The following is a 23329-nucleotide window of genomic DNA, read 5'->3' as shown; positions in this document are numbered from 1 at the left end:
GTGAAAGCAGCCACAGACAATACATAAATGAGTAAGTGTGGCTGTGTTCCAATAAAATTTTATTTATTTATGGACACTGAAATTTGAATTTCATACAATTTTCACTTGTCAGGAAAGATTTTCCTTTTGATTTTTCAAACTACTTAATAACATAGAAATCATTCTTGGCTTACGAAATGAACAAAATAGTGAGCCAAATTTGGCACAAGGTCCATTGTTTGTCAATCTCTGTTTAAGAAGGACATTAATCTTGTGAGACTGTGAGAGATTTCATTCTGCTTTTATCAGATTTTGAAGACGTCCATATCACCAAATTTCTAAATTTGTGATTACCAAAATAACAGCTGTCACCAAGAATGTATATGAATGATAAAGAAAAACTAAATTGAGATTCAAAGCCATGATATATAGTTGGACAGTATACCCAGTCTATTCTGTATGCTAAGAAGTGGTGGCATGACTAGGCTCCCTAGCTAAGTAATGTGCTCCCAAAGTGTGTTCAATGACAATAAATGTGTTTATCAGCAAAATGGCTAATTACTCAGTCAAATGCTAATGATCTCTTCTAACACTCATTGAGAACTTAGTATGAGCTTGATGTACACTCAACTCTGAATGATATATGATAAGGATGAATAGTAGTGGGTGTCTCTCTCCTCTACATGCCTCCTTAGAATGCTTTTCATATACTACATAACCCATGACAGGTAGCTAAAAGGTTCTAGAATCCAGATGTGTGAAGAAAAGAATTGACATTGTTAAGCTATAACATCCCCACAAAGATCTCTGGAGTTGACAGGCATTTAGAAAAATTGGTTATGTTATATACTTGTGGGAATATAGTCAACTGTGGATTATTTAGAGAGAGTCTAAAACTGTATAACTTATCTTCATTAGAAAGGAGAGGTGACAGGAATTTAGTAGAACTCAAAATCAGATTTCTCAGTGACAGCTTTAATAAAAACTAAGAGAAGAGGAGGTTGAAATTAGAGACCAAACTCTGGTTTTAAATTAGATAATCTATAAGCAGTGAAAAAAGCTTGGCCTTTGGCATCAGGAATATCCAAGCTATAAACACAACTCTATTCACAAACTGTATGAATTTGGGCAAGTTACTTAATCTCCCTGAGTCTCAGTTTCTTCACCATAAAACAATGAAAATTACATATACACCAGAGGTTTTTTTTTTTTTTTCTGGAGTGGGTTGGTGAGGATTGAATAACATACTGTAGTTTCAGCTCTCTGCACGACAGCAGTTGCTCAGTAAAGGGCAGATATTTTCATTATTCTCTAATTCTCTACCTTTGACTTGGTCCTATTTCCTTTGTAATAAGATAACTTGATGGGTACTACCATTTACTTGGTACGAATAAAAATATGGTGAATTTATGTAAATATACTGTTGACATAGTAGTAAACACTCTTTCTTTCTGATCACAGTAAAACTGGGTAGAATTTGCCTAGAAAGTATAATTGTCATCATTTGGTCTCACAAAGTATTAATTGCCTATACCTTTTATTGGTAAATATATTACTTATTAGTCATTATTATTAATTAATTGGTGCTATTTTTAGTATGATACTGAAAGTTCTCCTAGTATCTAAACTAAATTAAACTGATAGAATAAGCCAAGACTGAAAGGAGTAAATAGCATAAGAAATGGAAAGCTGGGAGTTCCCACTATGGTTCAATGATAACTAACCCAACTAGTATCCATGAGGATGTGGGTTTGATCCCTGGACACACTCAGTGGGTTAAGGATCTGGCATTGCTGCAAGCTGCAGTGTAGGTCACAGATGTGGCTTGGATCTGGCGTTGCTATGGCTATGTTGTAGGCCAGCAGCTGCAGCTCCTCCAATTCAATGCCAAGCCCGGGAACTTCCATATGTTGTAGGTGCGACCATAAAAAGGAAAAAAAAAAAAAAAAAAAAGAAGAAAAGGAAATGCAAAGCTGATATTTTTTAATGTAGATATGATTCATTGTTTTAGCCTGTAAACTGATAGAATCCAGAAAGACACATTTTCCTCCACCTGATTAAAAAGCTCACATTTATAAAGTGATATTAAATGCTTCACTCACTCAACCTATCAGTGCCACTCCATATTCTCATTTGCAAAGATCTATATTACGAGTTATGTTGCAATTAGGTATCTGAATACTTAACTTTAAAAGATACAGATTACAGATATGTGGAAGACAAAACACTTATGAAGAAAACATAAATAAGTTCTAACTACTAATTATAATACTATAAAATTATTTCAGAAATTAAAACTGAGTTATTTCAAACAAACCTGAGGTGGATTCTGATTTGGTCTTTGTTTCAGAGCTGAGTTCTGTTGGCAAAGGCACTGACTGTTTCAGGTTCTGAGCTGTTTTTGCAGGTATTGCTATTTTGGCAGAGTTTCCCAGCTGTTTACAAAAAAAGATTTTTCCTTCATAAGTAAATTATTTTACTAAAAGAATAAAATGTCCTAAAAAATTACAGCATGCCAAGGTAGTAGTATGCTCTTTCATTTCCTTTCATTCCATCCTTGACTTCTGTCCTGGAGTCCCATTACAAGCTAACAGCCACCCAAACAAAACTCAAAGTCTACCTTTTGAACCATTTAAACTCTACCTTAGTTTTTTCTTTAGGTTCAGGAAGTGACTCTTTTTTGCTGTTATTTGTCCACAATGATTTAACTGCTTCATAAATTTCCTGGCTTGTAGTATATGCCTTTTTCCCAGTTACCTAATTTAAAAAAAAGTGAGTCAAATAATACATTTTTTTTAAAGTTAAAATAACAAATATTAAAAAACTTACACATGGTATTTTATATGAACACTCAGGTTAGAATCAATAGTAAAGATATAAATCTCTAGATCATATAACACAAAGCCTCATTTTCTATATCTTACATGAAATATTATTTGCCTTATGTAAGTATATAAGTTTTACACCGAGAGTGAATCTTAGTGTAAAATATGTCAGTGTAGGTTCATCAATTACAACAAATGTACCCCTGGTAAGGATGTTGATAATGGAGGAGGCTATGCGTGTGTGGGTACAGGGGGTGTACCAGAAATCTGTATACTTTCTCCTTAATTCTGTTGTGAATCTAAAAATATGCTAAAAAAATAATAGTCTTAAACATGTAGTTTCCATTCACACTGTAACATACGTAAAACTATGTCTGGAGTTCCTTGATGGCCTAACCGTTAAGGATCTAGCATTGTCACTGCTGTGGTGTGGGTTCGATCCTTGGCTCAGGAACTTCTGCATGCTGTGGACACAGCCAAAAACAAAAACAAAAACAAAACACAACAACGAACTATCTGTTTAATAGGAGTTTGGGAAAGACAGTTCCAAATAATAAACAGTTGACATAGAAATAAGAAATAAGATTTTAAGATGCTACAAAGTTAATGCTTTTGCTTGAATTTTTATGGTGCTTTCTCCAGTCAGAAAGAAAAATAATTAATGTGTTTCTCCAGAGAATAATACTTTTTTAGTAGAAACGTGAAATACAAAGTGAACTAAAAACACACTAAAGCAGAGGCTACCATGCTGACTGAATTCCTGAAGCTGCTATTTTCATTCATATCTTTTTCCCTTTGAAAATCTTATGATTCCTTCTTTTGATTCTTTTCCTATCCTTTTGTTCCTTATGGTTAAAGTTATGTCAACAGCTATCGATTTCTCAAATTTTAAAGAGGTTTGGGGGAGCTTTCCAGGATTACACTTTATATAAACACAAATTTTCAAAAACTATGTTTTTCTTCCTTAAATAGAAATATTTTTATTGTTTTTGCTAAGTAGATAGCAGTACTTAAGAAAATTCAGTCAGTCCACTAGTATGAAAGTCCTCCTCCTCCCCCTGATGTAACCTTTTTTAACAGTTGTGTGAATATTTTTCCTGAATTTTTAGTCTAATATGTATGTTATATGTGCATATGCATAGCATTTAAAAATAAATGGAATGATGGATCTCCCAATGTGGCTCAGTGGGTTAAGAACCCAACTAGTATCCATGAGGATAAGGGTTTGATCCCAGGCCTTGCTCAGTAGGTTAAGGATCTGGCGTTGCTGCAAGCTGCAGTTTAGGTTGCAGATGCGGCTCAGACCTGATGTTGCTGTGGCTATGGCTGTGGCTGGCAGCTATGGCTCCAATTTGACCCCTAGCCCAGAAACTTCCATATGCCGCAGGTGCAGGCCTAAAAATAAATAAAATAAAATAAAATGGAATGTTGATACTTATAGATCTACCAAAAAGGATGAGGTAGATCTATATGCAGTGACATGGATAGAAAACCATGATGAACTACTGAATTGCAAAAAAGAGAACAGAGAATAGATTATAAACTACAATCTCAATTATGTTTTAAATTAATGTTTAGGAAAACTGCACATACATACACTGTTTCTTTTGTAAACACAAACAGGATTACATGATACATACTATGTCGAAATGTGATTTTTTTTTGGCTGCATCTGTGGAATATGGAAGTTCCTGGGCCAGGGATCAAACCCACACCATGGCAGTGACCGAAACCGCTTCAGTGACACAAAATCCTTACTCCACTGCACCACAAGGGAACTCAGAGATGTGATTTTTTTAAAGCTTAACATTATGTCATCGAGATGTTATCAGTTTATATGCCATTAGATCTGCTTGTAATAGCTGGATAGTTAGTATTCTATAATAGGTACATTGCAATTTGCTTAACAGATCCCCTATTGATGGGCATATGGGCATTATGATTTGTTTAACAAATCCCTTTTTGATGGGCATATGGGATACTTCCTTTGTGGCAATTATAAGCATGCTGCAAATTACCACCCTACACAAACAACTGGGACTATATACCCTTGTGGTATTTCTTTGGAAAAATTTGATGTGAAATATCTGGATTAAAGATCATATATATTTGAATTTTTGACAATATTGCCACACTGCCCTCAGAAAGTAAGCAATGTACTGTAGCAATTTACACTCCCACCAAGAGTATATATCTATTTTCCAACCCTGTTTATCAGCAGCAGTGTTATGAGTGTTTTAAATCTTTGGATAGGCTAAAAACCAATATCTAAATGATTTTTTCAATTTGAATTTATTTGATTGCTGATGAAATTAAGTATCTTTCATATATTAGGCCATTTATATTTCTAATTTGTGTAGCACTTATTCATATACTTTCTTCATTTTCTTAGGGGAGCATTTATCCTTTTCCTGCTGATTTATAGAAACTTTTACTATACAGAAGGATACTATTATTTAGTCCTTTGTTATACATGCTGCAACTTGTTTCCCCCATTTTTCATTCATTAACTTTGTATATGGTATATTGTGATCAACAGAAATATACTACTTTGATGTAAAATCTATTAATTTTTTTCTTTGACGGCTTTTGGATTATGTTTTGCCTAAGGCCTTTTCTATCTCAAGATTACACAAATATTCCGCTTTTCTGATATTTTATTATATTTTATCACTAGATTCTTTTTATTTTTTTAGGGCCACACCTGAAACATATGGAAGTTTCTGGGCTAGGGGTCAAACCGGATCTGCAGCTGCTGGTCTATACCACAGCCACAGCAACAGCAGATCTGAACCATTATCTGTGACATAAGCTGCAACTTGTGGCAATGCCAGATCCTTAACCCACTGAGGGAGGCCAGGGATTGAACCTTTATCCTCATGGATACTAGTCAGGTTCTTAACCCACTGAGCTGCAATGGGAACTCCTACCACTAGATCTTTATTCCACTTGGAATTTATTTGATACATTTCTTGAATAGTCCATGCATTTTTTTTTTGTATTTTTTGTCTTTTTAGGGCTGCACTCGTGGCATATGGAGGTTCCCAGGCTAGGAGCTGCATCAGAGCTGTAGCCACTGGCCTACGCCACAGCCACAGCAATGCGGGATCCAAGCCGCATCTGCGACCTACACCACAGCTCACGGCAACGCTGTATCCTTAACCCACTGAGCGAGGCCAGGGATCAAACCCATGTCCCCACGGATGCTAATTGGGTTTGCTAACCACTGAGCTACGACGGGAACTCCTGTCCACGCATTCTTTACACACTGATCTGAACTGCCACTTGCACCATACCCTCCCCCACACCCCACAACGTATACAAAGACACACTCGATATATTTTTTAACATTCTCTTTTGTTCTCTTGGTATATTTTATTATTTATGCTATAACTATAGTATTGTTCCATACACATTGCACATGGACAGCAAATACTGGTTGGATGAATGTCACATTCCCTCCAAATCCAGGGATTTTGTAAGAACCAAATAAATTTGAAAACACCTGCCATATTCCAATATTGAATCATTTCATTCAGAAAACAAGTCTATTCAAGAACAAAACGTAGTCAAGCTTAAAAAATGCCCTTCAGTAAAGTTTAATAGTTTTTAAAATCTAAGTTTTAAAATTCGATTTTATTAAGTTTATTCCTAGATATGTTAGTTTTCAAAGACAGATTTCTTGTTACTCTACAAAAAAAAAAAGTTAATAATGAAAATACTGTGAGGAAAAATATAAAAAGCAAAGAGCAATTTCATCTTGAAGTGCGTTTCTGAAATAGTAACTGGAGTGTGACTTTTATTTTTCAAAGAACTTTCTGGACTATCATTTTGTAACCTTCTTTATATTGCAGACTTCTTAAAGAATCTCTTAAAATCTATGAGCTGCTTCTTTCCAAAAATACACACATAACAGAAGAGCTCTTACCTGACATTTTTTAAAAAGACTTGTCTGATTAACAAAAAGCTGTTTTAAAAGTGTATAAGTGATATTTATAGAATGCTGAATATTCATTACTAGTAGGTACTTTACAATATACCCAACTACTGTCTTTCACAAGTGATTTGTATGCTTATCAAGAATAAATTATATTAGGAGTTTCCTGGTGGCTCAGTGGGTTAAGGATCCAGCATTGTCTCCACTGTGGGTCAGGTCACTGCTGTGGTATGAGTTCCATCCCTGGCCTAGGAACTTCCACATGCTGTGGATGTGGCCAAAAAAAAAAAAAAAAAAAGAAAGAATAAGTTGTATTTGTTTTCAGGATAATTAAGTTTTACTATAATTAAACAATTTAAATGTAACAGGATGAAATATAAGTGTAAAGAGAATTGTTGCATTTACAAAAATTAAGTTTTGTAAAGACTCAAAAGTGAATTACTAAAAAAACTATCAAATTTGAGGTGCACAAGACAAAAGGCTAAGAGAAATACTAAAAATCTAAGAGGATTCTGCACTCACATTATTGTAATGTTTTTAAATGTTCATTTGATTTTATTTATTTTCACTTTTTAGGCCCACACCCGTGGCATATGGAAGTTCCCAGGCTGGGGTCAAATCAGAGCTACAGCTTCCAGCCTGCACCACAGCCACAGCAATGTCATATCTGAGCCGCATCTGTGACAACACCATGATCCATAACCCACTGAGAGGCCAGGGATCAAACCCATGACCACGCGGACACTAGTCAGGTTCATTACCACTGAGCCATGACAGAAACTCCCAAGTTCTGCATTTTGTTTTTATTTTCTTTCTCTTAAAGTAAAATTAAATTTAATACTTCATTTTTAAAATAAAAAACAAGGTGCATACTATACTAGGATCCTCTTATAAAACCATATATGCCTATTCACTCATCTATCATTCTATGTCTATGTATGAATGAAGAAATATCTAGAATAATATTCTATCAAATGTTAATACTGACATTTTTCTGGATAGGAAAAAATTTCAGTTGGTTAGTTGGGTTTTTTCCTACACTTTTTTGTAATGCTTAAATGATTGAAGAATAAGTGGGTATCAATTTTATTTGAAAAAAAAAGTCATTTTCTAAACAAATGAACAACAACAATCAGTGGCAGCATCATGCACTGGGAAGAGAAATAGATAGGGAAGCAAGACCTATGAAGCTGAATAGAGCCCTGGACAAATCAGTCACTTTGAAACTTTTCTGGGCCACAGTTTCCTTATTGGCAAATGAGAAAATGAGGAAGTTGAATGTAATGAGCTCAAAGATTTCTTTCAGCACTAACATTATATGAATTTAAGTGGCTAATTCCTATGTAAATTCTTAGGAAATAATTTTTAAAATAAGTTTATCATTTTATCCATCAATTATCTTAAGTTTTACTAGATTTAATTAATAATGTTTTCCTCCTTTGCTGTAAGCTTTTGCAGCTTGATCCTATTACAAACTACATAGGGCACTATATTCTTGACATTCTTAAAATACTGAATAGGCAGTTTTATCTACATCAATAATTAAAAAGATACAGTAATGAGAATACAAGTACAGAAAGTCTTTCTGGTAACACTACACATTGCTTCAAGTGTGAGGGAGAAATGTTAAATACTGGTAATTAATGGAAGAAAAAATAGAAAGAAAAAACTGTATATCCCAAAGCTGCCTTTCTCAATCAAAATATTTGTTAAAATTAAAAAACCAAGGAGTTCCTGTCGTGGCACAGCAGAAATAAATCCAACTAGTATCCATGAGGATGCGGGTTCCATCCCCACTGGCCTTGCTCAGTGAGTCAGCGATCTGGTGCTGCCGTGAGCTATGGTGTAGGTCACAGACGTGGCTCGGATCCCATGTTGCTGTGGCTATGGCATAGGCAGGCATCTGTAGCTTTGATTCTATCCCTAGCCTGAGAGTTTCCATATGCCACTGGTGTGGACCTAAAAAGCAAAATATATATACATATATACATATATATAATAAAATAAAGTAAAATAAAATAAAATAAAACCACTGACACAAACTGTTCAAATCATGAGCAGAATCTTTGGATTTGTAGGGTAAGCTCACAAGAAAATGACAAAACAACTGTAATACAGATTTCAAAGTTGAGTTTGTATATATGTGTGTATATTTTTACTCCTCAGAAGCCTCTATTATCTATCAATTGGTTGTTTCTTGCACCATGTTAATCTGCTGAACTGGCAACTTTCAGCAGGTGTAATTTTCTATTAACTAAAATATGAATTTTACGTAGCTCAACAATGGAACAGTATTTCTCCACATAAATTCTAACCTAATCCTCAAATCAGCATTTATACTGTTGAATTATATTTAAACAAATACATCCTATTTATTTGTGATAATTATGTAATTAAGAATGGGATTTACCATGATAAGATGCTAATGTGATTTTTGCCAACATAAGAGTTGATACCAACAATATTTCTCCGAAAATTAAATGTTGCAGGTGCTGTATGACATTTATTTTATTTATTTATTTTTTGAGGGTAGAAAATGAAGCTTTATTAATAGATATACTTTATGAACTCTATTCTTTATTTTTTAGCTTATAAGTGCCTTCATTTCTTTTTTTTTTTTTTTTTATTTTCCCACTGTACAGCAAGGGGGTCAGGTTATCTTTACATGTATACATTGCAATTACAGTTTTTTCCCCCACCCTTTCTTCTGTTGCAACATGAGTATCTAGACAAAGTTCTCAATGCTATTCAGCAGGATCTCCTTGTAAATCTATTCTAAGCTGTGTCTGATAAGCCCAAGCTCCCAATCCCTCCCACTCCCTCCCCCTCCCATCAGGCAACCACAAGTCTCTTCTCCAAGTCCATGATTTTCTTTTCTGAGGAGATGTTCATTTGTGCTGGATATTCGATTCCAGTTATAAGTGATATCATATGGTATTTGCCTTTGTCTTTCTGACTCATTTCACTCAGTATGAGAGTCTCTAGTTCCATCCATGTTGCTGCAAATGGCATGATGTCATCCTTTTTTATGGCTGAGTAGTATTCCATTATGTATATATACCACATCTTCCGAATCCAATCATCTGTCGATGGACATTTGGATTGTTTCCATGTCCTGGCTATTGTGAATAGTGCTGCAATGAACATGCGGGTGCATGTGTCTCTTTTAAGTAGAGATTTGTCCGGATAGATGCCCAAGAGTGGGATTGCAGGGTCATATGGAAGTTCTATGTATAGATTTCTAAGGTATCTCCAAACTGTCCTCCATAGTGGCTGTACCAGTTTACATTCCCACCAGCAGTGCAGGAGGGTTCCCTTTTCTCCACACCCCCTCCAGCACTTGTTATTTGTGGATTTGTTAATGATGGCCATTCTGACTGGTGTGAGATGGTATCTCATGGTAGTTTTGATTTGCATTTCTCTTATAATCAGGGATGTTGAGCATTTTTTCATGTGTTTGTTGGCCATCTGTATATATTCCTTGGAGAAATGTCTATTCAGGTCTTTTGCCCATTTTTCCATTGGTTGATTGGCTTTTTTGCTGTTGGGTTGTATAAGTTGTTTATATATTCTAGAGATTAAGCCCTTGTCGGTTGCATCATTTGAAACTATTTTCTCCCATTCTGGAAGGTGTCTTTTTGTTTTCTTTTGGGTTTCCTTTGCTGTGCAAAAGCTTTTCAGTTTGATGAGGTCCCATGGGTTTATTTTTGCTCTAATTTCTATTGCTTTGGGAGACTGACCTGAGAAAATATTCATGAGGTTGATGTCAGAGAGTGTTTTGCCTATGTTCTCTTCTCGGAGTTTGATGGTGTCCTGTCGTATATTTAAGTCTTTCAGCCATTTGGAGTGTATTTTTGTGCATGGTGTGAGGGTGTGTTCTAATTTCCTCGCTTTGCATGCAGCTGTCCAGGTTTCCCAGCAATGCTTGCTGAATAGACTTTCCTTTTCCCATTTTATGTTCTTGCCTCCCTTGTCAAAGATTAATTGACCATAGGTGTCAGGGTTTATTTCCGGATTCTCTATTCTGTTCCATTGGTCTGTCTGTCTGTTTTGATACCAGTACCACACTGTTTTGATGACTGTGGCTTTGTAGTATTTCTTGAAGTCTGGGAGAGTGATGCCTCCTGCTTGGTTTTTGTTTCTCAGGATTGCTTTGGCGATTCTGGGTCTTTTGTGGTTCCATATAAATGTTTGGATTGTTTGTTCTAGTTCTGTGAAAAATGTCCTGGGTAATTTGATAGGGATTGCATTGAATCTGTAGATTGCTTTGGGTAATATGGCCATTTTCACAATATTGATTTTTCCAATCCAGGAACATGGAATATCTTTCCATTTCTTTACATCTTCTTTGATTTCTTTGATCAAAGTTTTATAGTTCTCGGCATATAGGTCCTTTACCTCTTTGGTCAGGTGTATTCCGAGGTATTTGATTTTGTGAGGCGCAATTTCAAAAGGTATCATATTTTTGTATTCCTTTTCTAATGTTTCATTGCTGGTATACAAAAATGCAACTGACTTCTGAATGTTAATCTTATATCCTGCTACTTTGCTGAATTTATTAATCACTTCAAGGAGTTTTGGGGTTGAGTCCTTAGGGTTTTCTAGGTATAGTATCATGTCATCTGCATACAGTGACAGTTTTATCTCTTCTCTTCCTATATGGATGCCTTTTATTTCTTTTGTTTGTCTAATTGCTGTGGCTAGGACTTCCAAAACTATGTTGAAGAGCAGTGGTGAGAGTGGGCATCCCTGTCTTGTTCCAGATTTGCGTGAGAAGGCTTTCAGTTTTTCCCCATTGAGGATTATATTTGCTGTGGGTTTATCATAAATGGCTTTGATTATGTTCAGGAATGTTCCCTCTATACCCACTTTGGCGAGGGTCTTGATCATGAATGGATGTTGGCCTTTGTCAAATGCTTTTTCTGCGTCTATTGAGATGATCATATGATTTTTGACTTTTTTTTTGTTAATGTGGTGTATGATGTTGATTGATTTGCATATGTTGAACCATCCTTGTGAACCTGGGATGAACCCAACCTGGTCATGGTGTATAATTTTTTTGGTATGTTGTTGGATTCGGTTGGCTAAGATTTTGTTGATGACATGTAAATATTGTTATACTGAGAGTTTAAAAAAATACTGAAATGAAGCTATCACTTAAAAAGAACTTACCTTTGCAATTATTACTGATTGAACAGGGTAGCAAACAGTTGCTCCTATAGTGGCCAGTCCCAGTGGATAAGCAATTTTCTTAAACCTAGAACCTATGACAGTCAAACAAACTATTAAACTCCAAATAGATACTATCAGAGACTTGATGCTTTTATAACTTTAATATTTTCTTTGTTCCCCTTTAAGCCTTTATCCTACATTAATTTATTCTGTAGGTAATAATACTAATCAAGATGATAGGTAAAATGTACTTAAGGATTAAAATTCAATTAATAGCCCTTAGTTGTCATGTCCAATTTAAGAAAAGGATTCTCAATCTAACATTGATAATTACCTACACAAAGGGGGTTGATGATTTTCTTCTTTTAAAACTAGGTATTTTTTCATGTCCCAGAGTTGTAACCACATTTTTTTTCAAGTATCTAATGATGCATGATAATATAGAGAATTAATCACTATCATGTTTGTGACACCCCTGTTAAACTGAAATGTACTCTTTTCATATATCCTTTTTTGATTAAGTCCTTAGAAAGCCGAAGGATCCAACCATTTAATCAGCTAAGAATTTTAAAATGTACATGACTCTTTCATCTCACTGATTTTAGAATACTGAATTAATAATTTAATAATTGCAAGTAACCTGTGATAATTCAATTATTTCCAAAAGTGCCTTAATTAAGCATCTAAGAGTCCTTTACAAACTTTTTTTAAAATAATGAAGTCCTTAAAAAAACTTCCAAATAGAATCTCACTAGGAACTTCACATATAAAACTTGCAGACTTGAAGCTACTCTGGTTATAACACCTGGGAGAGTGAACAAGCCCTACCTACATGGCTTTTCCCTTATCCCTGTACCACACCTAAACACTTCCATGGAACCCTAGGTTCTATATAATAGCTTGAAACCCACCACTCTCAGCAGCACTTTACTTCCAACAGACCCTTAGTCCAAAACAATATCTATCTAAAATACTCTTCTGGGAACCCTGGACTCTAAATACAATCTGGGCCATCAGATGATGGGATTTCTAATTGGGGTAGGTACTTCTATTCTCTGGAACAGCTCTTACAACCCTTAATTTAAAAATGATACAGTCTATCTGGTCTATCAGTAAAGACTATGATGAAAAATACCCAGCAATGTTTGCAGGCAACTTTGCAGTTTAGGGAAGGTAAGAACAAGAGGTATTTCTCTGGTTTAACTATTAGTAAGAAGGCCTTCTAGAGTCATGTCTCCAACAGACTGAGCATTGGGGCTGGGTGGGTGTTAGACTGCTTCAACCTTTAGGTTAGCTTTCCTTTAGATATAGATGTGGTTTTGTTATACTGGGAAAGAGAGTCTAATTGTATTAAAATATGTCCTAAGTTGTTCCTTTACTCTAGTCCTGGCTCACTATTATTCTGGTATCTGTAGTTTGGTTCTTGATGTTACTGACCTAAAAATCTCTTGATGTAGGTTTCCTTGATTTGGCCAAATTCCCCTAATTGTGCTGCTCCTAGACTTGGAAGGTGGTAGTTTTTCCTTGATGTGTCATTTTATTTTTGTAATTGTTATACTTTTCTTAAACCATTTTTAGATTGAACTATAGTTAATTTACAATGTTGTGTTAGTTTTCAGGTGTACAGCAAAGTGATTCAGTATATACATATATATATATATATATAATTTTTCAGATTCTTTTCCATTATAGGTTATTACAAGATATTGAGGAGTTCCCATCGTAACTCAGGTGGTTTAAGAATCTGACTAGTATACATGAGGATGCAGGTTTGATCCCTGGCCTCACTCAGTGGGTTAAGAATCTGGCATTGCTGTGAGCTGTGGTGTAGGTCACAGACATGGCTCAGATCTGGCACTTCTGTTGCTGTGGCTGTGGTGTAGGCCAGCAGCTATAGTTCCGATTAGACCCCTAGCCTGGAACTTCCATATGCCATGGGTGTGGCACTAAAAATACAAAAAAAAAAAAAGATATTGAAAATATAGTTCCCTGTGTTATATAGTAGGCCCTTGCTGTTTATCTATTTTATTTATAGTAGTATGTATACGTTAACCCCAAATTTCTAATGTATCTTTATCCTCCCTTCCCCTTTGGTAAACATAAGTTTGTTTTCTATGTCTGTGAGTCATTTTCTATTCAGTAAATGAGTTTATTTGTATCATTTTTTTTAGATTCTACATATAAGTTATATCATATGATATTTGTCTTTCTCTGACTTACTTCACTTAATGTGATAAGCTCTAGGTTCATCCATGTTGTTGCAAATGGCGTCATTTTCATTCTTTTTATGGTTGAATAATGTTCCATTGTGTGTGTATATGTGTTTATCACATCTTTATCATTTTAAATATTAAAAAGACTTACATTCATCCTCTCTTTACTTGATATGCACAGCCAGTCAACAAGAAAATAAAATTTATTTGGGTAATAGCCCTACTCTCATAAGTAGAAAAGGACTCTAGACACAGGTACTAACTAGCTATGTAAAATGTACTATGAGAGAGTTTCCACTGTGGCTCAGTGGGTTAAGAACCTGACTAGTATCCCTGAGGATGTGGGTTTGATCCCTGGTTTCACTCAGTAGTTAAGGATCCAGTGTTGCTGCCAGCTGTGGTGTAGATCATGGATGTGGCTTGGATCTGGCATTGCTGTGGCTGTGGCACAGGCCTGCAGCTGCAGCTCCAATTTGACCCCTAGCCTGGGAACTTCTGCATGCTGCAGGTGCAGCCCTTAGAAGAAAAAAAAATGTACTATGAAATCATCGAGTGATTTCCTTTCTCTGGTCTTCTATCTGTAGCATTAGAGGATTAAACTAAACAAATAGCTTTCATACTTTTTTGACCATGACTCATATTAAAGAATAAATTTTATATTATGCCCTACGACATATTTTTCTCTCTCCGTCTATTTCTATCTCTGTCTCTCTCACACATACACACTCCACTGAAACAACATTTATTTATACTGAGTAAAGAACACTCTGATATTTGCTATTATCTATTTTCACTCTTTAATAAAATGTTTCCTGAGATTAACTATATTTATTTCACTACCTATCTATAAGCTGAACTGTACAATTTGAAAAACACTCGGTTAGATTATTCTAGCTCTGATACTTGGAGTCACTGTGAATGACCTAAGGAACATTTTCTCTTACAAGTGAATTATGAATTTCTCACTGAGAATTGAGTAATATGCTTTAGCCAGTATCCTTCAAATTTTATTATTTATTTTTATGGTTTTATTTTCTTAAAGTATAGTTGATTTACAATGTGCCAATTTCTGCTGTACAGCAAAATGACCCAGTCATACATATATATGTATACACACACACACACACACACATATATATGTATACACATTGTTTTTCCCTCCTTCAAAATAGAATTCTTTGTCTTATTGTTACATATGGTAATCTTGATTTTCAGTGTCTTTCCTAATAAATAATTTATAATATGCATTCAATTAGAAGTTACATATAGTGTTAGAATAACAAATATGATACAAGGAGCCATTTATATTAGCTAGAGGGAGAGGGTTAGGTCTTTTGGATTAAGACATATGGACTAGAGTTAGAATGCTGGAATGTCCTTATAATTCCCACAAGGTTTGTTATCTAATTACATGTACTTTAAGGAAAAAAGCTGGGCAAACCAACTATAAGGTATCTGATGTCAGATTGCAGACTGGTTCAGAACTGTGACTTCCAACCACATGTAATTTAGTTTGGGGACAATGACGGACATCGGGGGACAGGTCATATATGGAAGGTACTTAAAATGCTACTGAGCAGAGAACTGCACCAGTTTAGTAAGGGCTTAGGTGAAGACAGGAGTCAATAATGCCTACTGAGGGAGATTTCCATAACCCAGAGGTGGAAGATGGGCAAAAACAAAATTCACTATGCGCTTACGAAAGAAAGTTATTGAATGATGTACAAAAAAGAGCCAGACTGTCATTGTTAGAAAGGCCTGTTTGCAAGACTGGGCCTGGCTGGCATCTGGGAACTTGACTAGTAAGAGGTTTACTACAATAACAGAAAATGTTCCCTGAACCATAAGAGTGGTATGCTGTACTTAAACTGTATCAATAACATGACTTATGCTGAACAACTACTTCTAGGACTCTGGAATTGTGGTACATGCTTGACAGATAGTACTTATGTGACCAACCCCAATAGCAACCTTGGCCACTTAGTCTATAATGAGACTTCCTTGGTTGACAACATCTCACAATTATTGTCACATCTCATTAGTGGAGGAATTAAGAACATCTTATATGACTCCACTAGGAGAAAACTCTCAGAAGTTTGTACCTGGTCTCCTCTAAGCTTTGCCTCACGTATCTTTTCCCTTGGCTGATTTTACTTTGGATCCTTTCAATGTAATAAATCTTAGCCATGATTAGGACTATAGGTTGAATCCTCTGAGTTTTCTGAGCTAACCGTCATACCTGGGATTGGTCTTGAGGACCCTCTACACAAGTGGTATAGTGGGAAGGACGGACAAAGTTGGTATAGATAGAGTACAAAGATGAGGAAAAGAAATCAAATATCTCAACCCTCACGTGTTGGATAAGAGCAGTGAGTGAGTTGCCTACTTAAAAAAGCCTACATTCTGAGATAGCTGATGTCAGTTCCAACAACCCTGATCAGGATGAGACCAAGAGGGAATATGTTTTTTTCTGAGATACTGGCATCTCTGTCTTAAATGCTCAATATAGTCTCCCAAATATGGGTGGTCATAACTAAGTAGAGAAAAGTAGTTTGGTTAGTATACATTATTATATTAATGTGAAACTCTCAAGATTTTTTTTAATAGCTAGAGACTCTTAAGATCTCATAAAAAATAAAATTATCCAAAAAACGAGAAATGAAATGATAAATCATAATTTCAATAGGAATAGCTATATATTTTTCAAATTTTATTTTTAAATGACCAGGAAATTAAACTTTTTAGGGTAGAGTTCTATCGATTTTAATATAGGTAGAGAGTCATGAAGCCACAACTACAATCACAATATGTTCTATCACTCCTAAAAAATATCTCAGAGTTCCCTGGTGGCTCAGTGGTTTAAAGATATGGTGATATCAGTGCTGTGGCTCAGGTCACTGCTGTGGCACAGCTTTGATCTTTAGCCTGGGAAATTCCACATGCTGCAGTCATGGCTCCCCCAAATTCTTATGCTACCACTTTGCAGTCATAACTTTTCTCCATTCCAGACCTCTGAGAACTACTGACTACTTCTTTGTCACTATGGTTCAGTCTTTTTGAGAAAGTCATATAAATGGCATTACACAATATGTAACTTTTAAAGACTGGCTTTTTAAACTCAAGATTTATCAATATTGCTACATGTGTCAATAGCTCATTCCTTTTGTTCCTAAGTAGTATTCTTTTATATGAATGTGCCACAGTTTATTTGGAAAGTCATTTAGTTGCTTCCAGCTTCTGGTGACTATGAATGGAATTAATACAAACATTTGCATACAGGTTTTTCATTTCTTCAGGGTAAATATACAGGAGTGGGATTACTGGGTCTCATGGTAATTATATGCTTAACTTTATGGGAAACTGTCAAACCATTTTCCAGAATGGGTATACCATTTTTTATTCCCACCAGTAGTGCATGAGAGTGTCAGTTGCTCTACATTATTGGCTACACTTGGTATGGTAGGTCTTTTTAATTTTATTCTAATAGGTATATAGTGGTATCTCACTGTAGTTTTCATTTGCATTTCCCTATTAACTAATGATACTGAACTTTTTGGGAATAGCTGTATTTTATTTTTTATGGCCACACCTGCAGCATATGGAAGTTCCTGAGCCAGGAACTGAATCTGAACTGTAGCTGTGGCAATGCCAGATCCTTTAACCTACTGCTCTGGGGCAGGAATCAAACCCATGTTTCCACAGCAACCCAAGCTGCTTCAGTCAGATTCTTAACCCACTGTGCCACAGCAAGAACTCTTGGGAATAGCTGTATTTTTGAAAACACAAAAGTCTTAATAAAAGTAAATACACTGTACTATAGAATCTAAAAAATTTTATGGTGGCCTATCATAATAATATTCAGTAAGAGATATGAGGTTCTCCTGTTAACAGTAAAATTCAGAAATATAATGGCATTGAAAGAGAATATATATATTTTTAACCCTACCTTTTCTCGCTGAAACAAAGCCTGCCAATCCTGAAACTGTAATTACTCCAATTTTTGGCAGAAAGTCTCGAGGTGGATTCTTCAAATAGACATACGCATCTTAAGAAATCAGTTAAAACATAATATAAATAACTCACTATAATTGGGCATTCTATATAGGTACAATGCAGAAAAGTTACAGATTGGTAAGATAATAACAGACGGTTTAAATACTCTTCAAAAGAACTACAAAAAATGATTTGAGCAGCAACTTAAAAAGCCAGCTATGATAGTTACTGGTTACCAAATAAAATCTTTCTTCCACAGCTGAATTAATGGTATTTTCTTAACACAGTTGATTACTATACTTTAATGAAATATGATGCTGGAGTGTACACCTTATGATGGATTACTATAAAGTAAGTTCCTGACTGTGTATGTATTATACCTCTGTAGTAGAAATGCTTCTGGCTTTATCTGTTCAAACATTGGTAGGATTCAGTACTGACATAGAAACTTTATCAGGGAACTTTGAATAACATTCTAGGGAAACATGAAGTCACTGTATGCTGCTTGTCATTACTCCACAATAACCTCGGAGCAGCTGTTGCTCTCGGTTAAAATCAATGATCAAGATGAGAAGTTAGTGAGCCTACACAAAAAAACAGATGGAGAGTGGGCAGAGGTCCCAGTATCTTGGCTTTTTATATATTTAAATTATTTCCGGTTCCATACAATCCAAAAACACACTCTTCTATTATAGTTATTAATAGTGATCACTTAAAGTCATATTCCTCAAGGTTAATAAGGATTATAACTCAGAATTAATTACCACACACATTAAATATAATACATATATAGATCATCAACATGATGGAGACATTTAAAATTTTATTTGATCCTTCCGTACCCCACACACATTTATTTTGACAACTGGCTTATAATAAGGATATTAGGAAGCTATATCTGCTGCCAAACACCATTGTCAAAGTAAAGAGTCAAATGCAATTGTTTTCCAACATTAGCTCCAATATTCTAGGGTGACTAATTGGTGTAGTCTTTCCTAGCAATCGATAGCAAAATATCATGTATTTTAACAGCAAATAGCACTTAATTAAACTAATTGATAACAATGGAGTTATGTTTCTAATTTATGCTTCATGAGTATATAATACGGGTTCTGTAGCTAAAACAGACCATAGTCCAGATGCTGTCACTTACTAGCTATATGACCTTGGTAACCTACCTAATCCTTCCAAACCCATTTCCTCATCTATAAAATGAGAATAATTATAATACCAACACTCAGGTATTTGATACAAAATTAAATTAGATATATAAAATGCTTATCATAGTGCCTTAGCGTATAATAACTGCTAAATAATGGATACTAAATAGTGCTTTGTTTATAAACTCCTATACAGGGTGTCTTCTGAGTTAGTAAAACATGATAATGGATAACATACCAAGTTAATTTTTCTGACATTTAAACCTTGCAAGTTAAAAAGACTATACAACATTTCTAATTATATTGATGGTTCACTAACTTACCTTTTCCAAATTGTACTGCATCCTTTATCCCATTTTTCATGAAGACATAAGCACTCTAAATAAAAGGGGGGAGAAAGGACATCAGCATTTTTTAAGATAATTTGATAATTAGATAATTATAAAATTTGATAATTAGATCAAACAGAACATGTCTCTGAGATTATAGGAAAATGCTGATTTAGCATGCACCCAAATCTAAATCTAGCTTTCCTATTTACTCTCTATGAGGGCACTTATTCAACTTAGCTTCTCTTCATTTGTTTTTCATTCCATTTAACATGGATAACATTTGTTTACTAATTTCCTCATATAAATGGGTAAAGCAATACCTATAAAATAATCAGAGCAGCTCACAGAAAAGTTATTGCAGAAATACAATGAGTTATCATATTAGTTTATGATAGACTAGAAAAATGAATGGAACTTAAATAAAACATGGAGATGAATATTTCAGCTTAGAAGCAATACCTGATTAATAAAGATGTGGCGGCAACAACAATGATTTGTGGAGAAAACAACAACAAAAAGCATAAAGAAAAGTACTTCATCTTCTCTTTTTCCTTAATGTGCATGAGAATGAGAAAAAACTCTAAATAAAACATTTATCTCAGGATAGAAATTATCCTATACAGACTAGTGCCCATCTTGTTTTCAGTAAGAACATAAATTCTCTATAAATCAAGATTATATTTACCCATTGGAAGGATTAGGGCTTTAAATTAAATTACCTGTTTCTAACTAACTTAAGCTAATGCCAGAAATACTGTTACACACATTTATTAAGTGATAGGTACAATCTCAATTACATTAGAAGAAATACAAAGGCAAAGAATGTTTTACCAGTGGTTAATGCCCATAGTCATGTTGTACTCTATCAATGGAACTAGAAAACACAATCCAAATACATGGTCTCCTTCTCTGAACTAGCTGCTATGAAACCATGGGATTAAAAAACAACAAAACAGATTTTCAAAGCAAAGAAAATAGAAATGATTTTATCAGACGGGAAAGAAATGTTATTGCTATAGATAGATCTTGGTATTAGTAACTGCTTCAGATATTTTCATGATAATCAAATGCAGAAGTTTATCCTGTTCATTACGGTTTAAAGCTATACAAACCAACACATATCCTAACTATTAATGAGCTACTTCTTTTAAGGGATAGGCTCTTGAGAAAATTTCACCTTCAAAGTTACAATACTTATCGACCAGTTGTCTGGGAATCATGTAACTGTTGAGGAAGAAAACTAGTCAGTTCTTTTCGGGAAATTTCTTCTTAGGTGTGTTTAGAAATTCACTTTTACCACTGGAGGTCACTGCTATCTAAATTTTAAAACAGTAAGGAGTAGGAATAGGAATTGAATTTGCCCTACATGAGTCTAAGTTTAACGCAGAATGTAATTTGAGTCAGAGGTAATTTTTAAAAAATAGATTACGTTTTTAAGATAAAATTAAAGATGAAATGCTTACATCAAAGATGAAATGCATTCTAAAGCACCCTTCTTTAACCTATTGGTTTCAGCATATTTCTGAATGATTTACCAGTAGTTAATGCCCATAGTCATGCTGTACTCTATCGATGGAACTAGAAAACACAATCCAAATACATGGTCTCCTTCTCTGAACTAGCTGCTATGAAATTTTCTATTTAACAATCTCTCGAGAACAATTTACAATCTCTCAGGAACAATTTACCTCTCTGAAACAACTTTGAGAACTTTGGAAAAAGTCTCAAGAGACTTCAGTCGGAATCATCCAGCTATTGGCATATAGCCTCGGGTACGTGACTAAGCACCTAATTAGTTAAGCTATTTCCTGCTGACCAAACTATTAAGAATATGTAGTACTAGTCAAACTATTAAGAGTGTATTAAGAGTCTATTAGAATTGTTTGACAGGCACAAATAAAAAAAAATAACACCATGTATTCATTAGATGTTTGAAATATCATCTGAAATGAGCAGAGTTCACAGATTTGATATTTCACAAAATCATTAGACTTCTCGTTTTAAAAATGAATTAGAAACAAGAAGCACAAGGGTTCACAATTGGGTAGGTCAGATTTGAGGAAAAGTTATGTGGTTATTAGGTCAGAATGAGGAAAAAAATGGTACCAGCATTATCATTATGGCACTAACAATGGAGATGTTGATGCTAACACCTATGCGGATTAGATAATAATGGAACAGTAGTATTGTACTAGCTTACTCCACCACTCTGCTGCTGGATAATGCTGATTGGAAGACTAAATATTAAAATAAGGTAAACTCTATTTTGCCCAATAGCTGACTGTAGTCAGAATGGTCTTATCCCAAGTGAACTTTTTACTCAGCCAAATAAGGAACAATACAGAATTAATCTCAGAATTTCACCTAAAAGGTCAAGCAATGTTTTATACATGCTACGTGATGTAAATGCCTGCTGAACTACTTTAATCTATGCAGTGCTGGTATAGTAGATTAAATATGGCCACAAATTCTTTGCTGCTACTCATATTGAGAGTGGGATCTAATTCCTCTCCTGTAAAAACTGGGTTGGCCTTAGAAACTTGATTCAACAATGGAATGCTGTAGAAGTGACTTTCTGGGACATCTTAAGATAGGTAAGAAGCTTGGAAAATTCTGACAAGAGTCTCTTGTAAGATTTTCACTAGGAGCCCTGAACTGTCCATGTAAGCTATCTGACTACCTGAGAGTCCAGGTGTAGGTGCCTCGATCATCTGTGACAAGGTGCCAGGGTTGAGTGAAGCTTTCTTGAATCTCTAGGTCAGCCCATTCACTTGACAAGTACCTTTGAGTGACTTCTGTCAACACCATATGCAACAAAAGAATCACCTGTTTAAAGCCTGATTATGTTTCTGACTCACAAAATCATGAGATGTAATAGAATAGTTGATGTTTAAAACCACTAAGTTTTAGGGTAGTTTGTTATACATCAATGGATAACTGGATCAATTGTTATGTAATACAAACAAAAAACCTCCAACATCAAACCACTGTTAGAATTCACTTACCTTGCACCAGCCAAGATAACGACCAGTTGTAGTGCGAATGGATGCAAAGCCCACTTGTAAACGACCAGGCTGTTCTTCAACATATTTAGACTGAAGAGGTGGTGCAGTATATATAGGGAGCTAGAAGCAAAAAAAAAAAAAAAATCATCATGTCAAAAATATACAATAGCTGGGATTTCTACTCCATTCTGAGAATTTTGTCTTGACCAATGAAAGAACATTCTCATCATGGATTGGAGGCCCTTGGCTTAAATGCCATCTACTGTATAAGTACAACTTGTTTGTACCTGATTAGACATTATAAGAGGAGTTCTCGTTATGGCTCAGCTGAAACGAACCCACGACTGGTATCCATGAGGATGCAGGTTTGATCCCTGGCCTCGAGCAGAGGGTCAGGGATCTGGTGTTGCCATGAGCTGTGGTATAAATTTCAGATGAGGCTGGGATCCCGTGTTGCTATTGCTGTGGCATAGGCCAGCAGCTGTAGCTCAGATTCAACCCCTAGCCTGGGAACTTCCATGTGCCATGCGTGTGGCCCTAAAAAGGAAAAAAAAAATTTAAGCTAAGATTCAGTAAACTAACAACATTTAAATTGAACCAAAGTAACTAGAACTCTCAAATTAATATTTCTTCCATTATTTTTTGGCTGAAAACAAGAAAACAACAAGAAAAGTCAAACTCGCATTATAGAAATACTTTAAAAAGAAACATCC

General features: G+C 35.1%; 1 protein-coding gene across 2 annotated transcripts in view; it reads right to left on the bottom strand.

Moving 5' to 3' along the window:
* APOOL (apolipoprotein O like) overlaps nucleotides 1-23329 on the bottom strand; it is a 73229-nt gene that overhangs the window by 5020 nt on the left and 44880 nt on the right. For both annotated transcript variants that reach the window (XM_001925965.6, XM_005657845.3), the window contains 6 exons: nucleotides 22617-22736; nucleotides 19603-19657; nucleotides 18073-18171; nucleotides 11914-12005; nucleotides 2623-2736; nucleotides 2297-2414 (listed from right to left, as the gene is read on the bottom strand). In XM_001925965.6, coding sequence (XP_001926000.1) covers nucleotides 2297-2414; nucleotides 2623-2736; nucleotides 11914-12005; nucleotides 18073-18171; nucleotides 19603-19657; nucleotides 22617-22736 — 598 coding nt within the window. The remainder of the gene's footprint in view (nucleotides 1-2296; nucleotides 2415-2622; nucleotides 2737-11913; nucleotides 12006-18072; nucleotides 18172-19602; nucleotides 19658-22616; nucleotides 22737-23329) is intronic.

Source organism: Sus scrofa, chromosome X (genome assembly GCF_000003025.6).
Source record: "Sus scrofa isolate TJ Tabasco breed Duroc chromosome X, Sscrofa11.1, whole genome shotgun sequence".
Taxonomy (NCBI): Eukaryota; Metazoa; Chordata; class Mammalia; order Artiodactyla; family Suidae; genus Sus; species Sus scrofa.
Note: the sequence above shows the minus strand (reverse complement) of the source record. Positions and strands in the feature narration are given on the sequence as shown.